General features: G+C 49.4%; 1 protein-coding gene across 1 annotated transcript in view; it reads right to left on the bottom strand.

Moving 5' to 3' along the window:
* Positions 1 to 940: 940 nt before the first annotated feature.
* The window catches only part of Apln (apelin), an 8918-nt gene continuing 515 nt past the window's right edge, over positions 941 to 9343 (bottom strand). The window contains exons 2-3 of the mRNA XM_048797071.1: positions 3677 to 3842; positions 941 to 3072 (exon numbers count right to left, since the gene is read on the bottom strand). Coding sequence (XP_048653028.1) covers positions 3682 to 3842 — 161 coding nt within the window. The 3' untranslated portion in view covers positions 941 to 3072; positions 3677 to 3681. The remainder of the gene's footprint in view (positions 3073 to 3676; positions 3843 to 9343) is intronic.

Raw genomic sequence — 9343 nt, 5'->3', positions numbered from 1 at the left:
ACTTCAAACATGTCATATTTTTAAATCACTATGTCATAATTTGCAGCATTTTGTCAATGGTGAGATAGTTTTATATGCTTATGGGTGGCTTCTATTTTATCTCCTATTGGTTTTATGACTTTTTAGCAATTTTGTCTGAAGGCACTTTCTTTAAAGTTATATATTGTGGCACTAAATACTTGTCAAATCTATAGAATTCCCCCACAAGATTTATCAAATGCATGCATTTTGATCACTCCCATCTTCATCTCATTGGGTTTTACTCTGCATAGTGTACGTCTGTGTGCACCTAATGTGTTTATTAACCAAATTAGCATGTACCCAATGTTCCTTTCTGTTCTGGAAGATATTGACATTTTGACAACAAGCATGAAGAAGTGAGACAGATGGGGTGGAATTTTATTGAACTCCTTGCATTTTATTTTTCAGTCTATCTCATTCATCTTACAACTCCACTTTGTGAAACATAAAATGATACATGCAAAGTCATTACCAAATGTATTTATTGCTGAAAACATAACATTTTTTTAAGAAAGGCAAACTGGCTAAAAAGTCCCAAAAGTGTTCAAAAGTAGATAAAATAGAAGACACCCACCAATACAAAACTTTTAGTAGAAATCCCACTTTTAATCAGCATGTTAAATAAATTGCTTTTTTAAAAAAATCCTTTAAATGACACTGCTGCCAGACAAAAATTAGGACATCCAAACAGATGCCAAAGACTAAAAAGCAGGCTGAATTTTGTGTGAGCTGGCCATTATGCATAGATTGCTTTTGTGAGCCTGTGGCAAGTCAGTTTCAGGACACTTGACCTAGAACCAATTTGGGATGCAAGCACTTACCTCCCTGAATGTGCAATCTGTGGGCACAGGGACAACCATGGCACTGTGTGGGGGAAATGCCCCTTCTGAACATGACCTCCAAGAGTAAGGGCAAACTGTCAGCTTTTAACTCTTTATTATAAAGACATATTTACACAGATCAATCTTTACAAACACAGCAAACACAATTACAGGAAGGGGACAATTTCTTAATGGAAAGGGTTTTAATATCTTTGTATAAATTAGTATAAGAATCATACACAACCACTTTAAATAAGAGAGCACCCTTAGCCCACCCACTACCCTCCTCTGCCCTCTGTCTCCTATCTCTCTCAGCCATCCTCCCTCTCTTCTTCCCTTCCCCATGGGGCTGGGTTGGCTATAGGTCATGGCAGGCTGATGAGGCAGGAGACGCAGGAAGGAAGAATAAGAAGGCAAGGTCCCTACTGGGGGGACCAGTAGCAAAAGAGACTTTGTAGACACTGGCCAGACCCCACTCCATGTCTGGTGGGGTGGGGAGGCTGTGCCCAGCTTGGCTCCCCAGGGTGGGCCTTGAGGCAATGGCGGCAGCAGCAGAACAGCAGCAGCATTAGCAGCAGCAGAGGGGAAAGGACTTGAGGGGAGGTGGGCAGGTGAACATTGGGGTTATTGTGGGACTTGGGGGGCCCTGACTCCCCCTGCCCCAGATATATGTAAGTGGGCATCGAGCTTCTGTCTTCCCTTTTCTCCCTCTTGGAAAGCATCTGGGAAGGAAATCTGCACAGGCAAAGGCAAGAGGGTCCCAAGAGGGAAGGGCTGAGAGGCCCCTCAGGAAAGACAGGCCCTGGTGAATGGAGTGCAACCCTACCTGTACATCCTCCCATCTCTCCTTCTTTGCCTTCCCTTTCTTTGCCACTCTCTGCCCTCTGCTCCCCAAGGAAGTCCACTAGGAAAGAGGGTCCAATCAACACGAAGGGGAGGCCATTGGGTTCAATGATTTAAGGCTACTTCCGGCATTTGACAACCAATGTTGGGTCTGAACATTAATCCCAGTGCCTGAGCTCCCCTGTTAAAGGCCCCCAGGCATGGGAGTGCTGTCAGAAGAGGGGCAGCTGGCCAGTTATGGAACCATATGGCCCAGGTTGGGAATGGAGCAGCAGGGGAAGGCAAGAGAGGTGGGAGCAGCTCCATCCCCACAACGGGGCAGCTCACAGCCAGCTTGCCTCTCCCTTCCCTTCCCAGACACTCCCAGCCGTAACCCCAGCAAAAGGCACTACATTTGTTTTGAAGACATCATTAAGAGGGAAGAGGACATCATCAAGTGGGAATCTGGAGACCTGGTCCCCATTCTGACTCAGCAGAAACCCTGAGCAGGTCACTCCTCACTCCAGGACTCTGTTTTCACAGGCTTTGGCATAAAGAGGTTGAGCTAAGTGATCTCCAAGGGTCCTTTCAGCTCTGATATTCTGGGATTCTTGGCAAAAACAACCTTCCTATTTGGCATTCACTCCTGGGAGGGTACAGAGCCACAGTAGGCCCGGCACCCTTCCCACGTGACCTGGAGCTTGAACTAGTTGTAGAGGATAGAGAGAAAGAATGTGTTAGGAGACAGAATAAGGTGACAGAAGTACCAAAGTACTTCAGAAAGCCTCTCCTTCTTTTCTTCCTGAATGAAGCCACAGGGATGAGGAAGAGGCTATTCCTGTTTTGCAGTGCCTCGCCCCACTTCACCAGAAGACCATTTCTCCCCATTTCAGTTTCCCCAATGTACCCTCTCTGGATCCCAACACCCAGCCCCTCTAACTAGAATCTCTCATTGCACATCTTTGTATTCCTCTCTGGTGGCTGAGTGAGCGTCCGACTGACAAGAAAATACGGATCTGCAGGAGTCCACTGAAGAAGAGAGTGTTTCCATCCAGATTCCAGGGCAGACTTGAGGAGGGAAGAGCTAGCTGAAGGGTGGGGGCATTAAATAGGTAAAGTAGGGACGAGGGTGTACAGCAGGCCAGGGAGAAGCTGGGTCTCCAAAATCAGTCCAGGGAAGGGCCAGAAAGATGGACTACATGGATCCTTATGAGAGAAATGGAATCATCTGAATGAGGAGCAGGACCACACCATTAGGGGAAGCTGGTGGGCTAGAAGAGCTGGGACTATCAGCAGCTAGAACAGGTGCAAAACGACAGCTGAATGGATGTGAGGGCTCCAGAGAAGCTGATCAAACTGTGGAGTAGAGAGAACCGCAGGGGGTGGGCACCTGGGGGCCCCTTCAGTCCTAAAGAAACAAAAAGTAACAAGAGAAATCATGGACATGTTCTAGGTCAAAGGACTCCCCCACCTCAGGAAAGGAAAGGACAGCCTTCAACCCCTTCAACCCCTGAACCTAAAGCCCAAGGATCTGAGTTGATGTCCCTCTGTCCCAGCTACAGAGGGATGGTAACAGTCCAGGCCTCAGGGGCAGCCTTAGCCCCTGCTTTCTCTGCAGCTACCTTTGATACCTGAAGCTCTGGAATAGCACATCCACAGCTCTCTTCCTGCTCTCTGCCTCCTTCGTTCTCACTCCTAGACCTGGACACCTATAGGCACAATCTTTGCACCTCTCCCCAGTTAAGCGCTGCTGGGACTTCCAGTATTCTCCAATTGTCAGCCTGCCCAACCCCAGGCAACAGGGTAGAGGGGATGTAACACTCAGTTGTTGGGAAGTCCAGATATCAGTCCCAAGTGTCAAGCCCTTCTCTGGGACTCAGTCTTCCCCTCTGTAAAATGGAAGGGCTAGATGATGTATTTGGCCAGTGGTAAGAAGCAGGCTTATTAGCTTCTAGGCTCTCCCTCCCCTTCCCATTGAGCAATGCCCACTGAGCAGGGGATCCAGTAAATACCTGCTTCAGAAAGGCATGGGGCCCTTGTGGGAGAGGCGGGGCCGCTGGCGGCGAAATTTCCTCCGGCCTCCCTGCCAGGGTCCATTCCTCGAAGCCCTGGGCTGCACCAGGTAGCGAACATTGCCTTCCCCCAGCTCCTTCCCATCAGGAGGCTGCATCAGGGGCACTGCAGAAAGGAAAAGGGCTGTTAACTAGGAAGGCTGATGAAAATGGCAGATGGCCAAGAAAGGGTCCCACAGACCATAGGCCCACAGGAGAGGACAATTTCTCCATGAGGTGGCTGGCACTCCTCATAGCTTTTTTGTTGTTGTTGTTTTCTATCCCAATGAAAAATCTGCCATTTACACACTGTCCTGGGGCAAACAGAATGCACTACTCACATCTTGCCATAGAGGTAGCTGATTCTATACATTTTTGATGATTGTATCATGTTTTTGACAGGCACAAACAAGTTCTTTTCTTTGGAAAGTCATGAGGGGGGGTGCACTCTGGGGCATCAGGCCTGTACTTGGCTGGGGTGCAGGAGGCAGTAACCATGGTGCCCCAGTAACTGGTGTACTTTAGACATTTCAAACAGACACCATTACTATGACTCCGCCTCCATGGATCCATCACCCAGATTCAATAGCTATCCAGATGGAGTCACATATGCTCCAGTTATCCCTTTTCTTTTTTCTTGGCTATGGTATTTTAAAGCAAATCCTGGACATCATCACATCATTGTACTCCTACATCCTTTGATGGGCAAGGTGACCCACTTACGAATACTAGAGCTCCATGCCTCACCCATAGGCATCTCATCAGTGGTTAGGCATCTCAGACTCACATTTGCTCCTGAGACTGCCCCATGGGTGTGGCTGGGCCATCTGTGACTCAGCCTGTGAACAGATTTAGAGGCTAATAAATATTGCATGCATGGTACATGGGTGGATACATGGATGGATGAGTGAATGTCTATGCACTACAGCATGTGTATGCACCAGGAGAGTAGGCTGAGGCAGTTGGCACCTCCCTGCCAATATCCTATCTCCTGTCATTCCCAGATCACATCTCCCATCCTGGGTTGATGTAAATTCCTTCCATTCTGACCCTAACTGGTTTCTGTTCTGCTCTCCCAGGCTGCACTTGACATCTGCACACATGGGGCTCAGAGTAGGAGTCTGCTGATGCCAGTCTGAGCCCCAATGATGGAATCCAAGTGGTGCTGGGTGTACTTGGGCATGATGAGGGAGAAGGCACTCTTGTCAGTTCTCTCAGAGCCTAAAGTCAAGCCAGGGAAGCCAAGCTGGCACCCAGAGTCAAGCGTGGCCACCAGAGTCAGGCTGTGTGATGAGATGAGATGGTGCTGGGAAGAGGCAGATGGGCAGGGTGCTTGTGCAATGCCTAGTATGGGGCCAGTCTGCAGGCCACTGATGATAATGAATACCATTCTTTCTCCCCGTCACACCATTAGATTTGCCTTCAGCTATATCTTGTCTCTTGAGCCTCATTGCCATTCACTCAGGAATCCCTAATAGCTCACAGTTTCCATATAGCCTCCCATAGGCTGCTCCTCATCCCCCAACCCCACCTCCAACATCCCCAGGCTCTGGTTCCTTCCTTGGCTCCTGTGTCCTCCTCTGCTTGCACACAGTTTCCAGGCATTTAGTTTCCTCTTAGGCCAAAAGCAGGTAAGGTTTGTCCTTTGGGCCTTCTTTGCCCAGCCTCTGGGGCCTGTTGTTCTTTCTTCCTGCTCACATCCAGACACATATGCCCACCCCACACATGCTCATCTCTAACCCTGCACCTTCCTTTCCTTATCTCCAACAAAAATCACCAGGCCCACTGTTAACTAGGGTCACTTGGTTAATGAGCCACACTTCCCTGCTAATGATCAAAGTGGGTTAATGTGTCAACTGAGCCCCTAAACTCATAACCTATGAGAATTAAAACAAAAATTAGCTGGGCACAGTGGCATATGCCTGTATTCCCAGTAGCTGGAGAGGCTGAGGCAGGAGAATCACAAGTACAAAGCCAGCCTCAACAACTTATGGAGGCTTTGAGCAATTTAGCAAGACCCCATCTCAAAATAAAAACAGAAAAGTCTGGAGATGTGGCTCAGTGTTAAAATGACCCTGGGTTCAATGTTCAGTACCAAAAAGAAAATTATATTTGCATTTTGGAATAGGAGGTATAGCTGGAGTGGGGGTGCTGCTTCTACGCTATCTGATCTAGAGATTTCCTCTTGCCATTTCCTAAGAGGCTGGCACTGGGGGTAGAGGGAGAAGAGGGAAGGACTTTTATTAAGTTCCCATCCCAAAAGTTCCAGCTTATGACCTGAGTTTTGGGGTTCCCGCAAGGCTCACTCTGCACACTGAGGATGGATCTGAATGATGCTGATGAGTAGTTATTATCAGAGACACACTCAGGGTTCAGGGCAGTGATAACTGTGCTAAGCACGAGTCCAGGCATAAGGGAAGGACCCTAAGGGCCTTAAAATGTAAGTGAAACCTTGGTTCTAAAATCCATGCCTTCAACTACTTGGGGACAGGGGCAATAACACAGGTCACCGAACCCTAGGGGTGATCAGGCATGGGAAGAGAGGCACAGAGCCAGAAGGGGAAGAATATCATCCTCACATGTTCAGCATCCTAGACTGTGCCTGTGACATTCATGAAGGGAGGGCTGGGAAGGGTCCCATGGAAAGAGAGGTCACAAGCCAGGATGGGGAGCAGGGATGGTGGCTCAGACGGTGGCCAGGAAGATGTCTAGACTCTAGGCATACAGAGAAGAGTAACCCTGAACTCACTGAGTATCAACCAGGCCCTGGAGAATAGCCATCTTGAAGCCCCTGGCCTCTTGCATCCCATTGGATGGAGGCTTATTGTCCTCTGCATCGCTGGAAGTCTATAGGCTCCTCCTGCACCCTAAACCCATTCACCCACCTGTTTCCTACTTTTGATGCTGAGTCTGGCTCACCATCAGATAAGCTGACACCTGGAACTCTACCTTTGTCCTGTCCAAAGGGACAGATTAGAGACTATTATTTCTCAACACTGCAGAGATCCTGTCTGTACAAAAGAACTCCCCTTTAGAAATAGGGGCCTCCCAAGTTCACCTCAATATTTTCTTCCAACTCATGTGCTACTTACAGGGAGATGGGCGATCCTTCAAAGAATCTCAAACCTAGAGGGATTAGAGCCATTGCTCTCTGAAGTGCCCTGAGTCATGAATCTGTAGCATCTCCACACTGAGAACCACAGTCAGGGGAGAATGGGATTTGATTTTCATGCCATCTGAACTGCAACCCTGCCAATGTACAAAGAGGTAAATGCAACTTTTCAAGAACTTGCCAGCCTCACCAAGAATGATGCACCTGTTTTCCCTCTGGTGGTTTGGCCTGTCTTGTGATTGCTTTAAAGCTTACACTCATGCTCTGGTAGGGACCCTGCTGGCAATGTACCCCCTGCCTCTGCTGCTCTGTAGCACTGTGTCTGTCTCTGAGATGAGGCAACTTTCCTTTGTCTGCCCACCCTCTCACCCCAGTCGCTTTCTCCAGGACCCTGTGCTATCTCCTTGTGCCAGCTCTGAAGTCCTGGACACACCAGGCTCTGGCAGCCTGGCCCTCCACTTGACCTGTATTAGTCCTCTGCTTCTGAGAGGCCTTGCTCAGGTTCCATGGGCGCTTAGTGCTTAGGATTGGGAATGGAGTGGAGATGTCCCCCCACTGGGGGGAATTCAGTAGGCTGTCCTTACACTGCCACTGACTGCATATTTTGAGCAGGGGTTGGAAAGGGGAAGGCAGAGGGGAGAAAGGGAGGTACTCAAAGACCAAGGGACACTTGGTCTTTGCTCTCAGACTCAGAAGAGCAAAGTGTATCCCAGGTCAGAAGGCAGTGGTGGAGTGTTGTTGAGGGGGAGAAGGGATTTAGGGGTGGGGGTGAACATCCCATGTCAGGAGAGAATGTGGAGTGAGAGGAGAAAGCATAGTTTTCAGGCCTGGAAGTTTTACTGGGGACTCTAGCTGAAGAGAGTGCATGTAAATCTGGGCCAAGGACAAGATAGTTCTGGGGTCCCTGTTTCTAGGGCAGGACAGAAAGCAGGAGGAATGGGGCATGTATACTTAGACCCTTGGCTAGTAGCCACCTACCCTCCTTGGCTCCAGGATAAGTCAAATGGTGGAAAAGCAGCGGGAGCTTTGGAAGTTTCCAGTGCTAGGCTTAAGCAAAATATGAGGGCAACAATGTCCCCAAATCAGGGTAGGCAGATGACATATGAAAAAGGGAGAAATAAAACAAGAAGTGGCAGGGTCTGGGCCAGAAGCACACAGTGTTCTGGCAGCATGACCAACTTCTCATCCTTTGAAACCAGCTCTTCCCATCACCAGTACTGCCACAATAGCCAGACTCCTCATAGGCTCAAGTGGTTTCTGTTGGCCAAGGGTCTCCCTGTTGCTTCAAAGGGAGCACTGAGTGTGCTGATCCCAAAACCTCAGCTTCCTCTAGGATACCCTTTCTGCACCTCTTCTTTTTCTCTGAAGGCAATGCCATGGACCATTTGCCTGTGGTTCCTTGTCTTGCCAACTCTACTGGATGATAGCTCCTGGGAGGTGGGCCCCTGTGATGTGTCTTTATTTGTTCCCTTCCAACCATTGCCTGCCTGACAGGAGTTTCTGAGAAGAAAGATTACTCTCTTCTTCCCAAGGAGGTGACTGACTCAGTGCTGGGGTCTTTTTAAAATATTTTTATTAGTTATTGATGGACCTTTATTTAATTGCTTATATGTGGTGCTGAGAATCAAACCCAGTGCCTCACATATGCTAGGCAAGCATTCTACCACTGAGCCACAACCCCAGTCCAAGTGCTGGAGTCTTAAAGAGGGAGATCACTGGACATCCAGCTGGAGTCAGGAGGTGCCACACCCAACCAATGCATCCTCCTAAGAAGCTCAGCAGTGCTCCTGGGACCAGGGCAGTGCCAAAGAACAAGAGCAGAGAAAGGAGGTTGCCTATATAAAGAGGTAGGCAGAGTTGGCTGGACCCCCAGAGGCTCCTGGGCTGTAAACCATCCTTGTATTGGAGGGTTTGGAATCAAGTCCAGCCCTATGTTCTTCCTCTAGGAAACTTGCCGCCTTTGCCCTCTCCTTCCCTCCAACCTCATTTTCTTGTGACTCCAGCCTTGGCACTGGCATTAATCCACCTAGTCTTGGCCTTCTCCTTCTGGTGCCAGGCAGGCAGCAGTGACAGCCAGATCACAGGACTGTGGCAGTTGGAGGTGAGAGCTGGCAGCCCAGGGAGACACTGACGCACAAAGGACAGGCAACATGGGCAGGAGCTGCAGAGGCATGGATAGGGACCAGGTTTGGGGCAGGCAAGGGAAGCCAGTGCCAAGTATTACCAAGTAGGGGTGTGATACAGGTAAGGGCAAAAGAACGCCCGCCCCCAGACCTGCATGGAGATGCCAAGTCAGTGCCTGTTTCCTGGTTTGGTGCTTGGAGACACAGGGGTGAAGGAGAAGCATGCACATGCCTGGGAAAAAGTGGAGGGTGGAAGCCAGGATATGGAAGTAGCATGGAGGCTGTGGGGAAGGCGTCCTGTGTAGGAGCCGGGGAGCCCGGAGGAGACCAGAGAGGACCTTGGAGTAATGGAGAAGACCGGCGGGGGCAGTCTGGGGGAGGCCACCTCTGCTC

This window comes from Marmota marmota, unplaced genomic scaffold (genome assembly GCF_001458135.2).
Source record: "Marmota marmota marmota unplaced genomic scaffold, marMar, whole genome shotgun sequence".
Lineage (NCBI taxonomy): Eukaryota > Metazoa > Chordata > Mammalia > Rodentia > Sciuridae > Marmota > Marmota marmota.
This window is presented reverse-complemented; position numbering and strand designations above follow the sequence as displayed.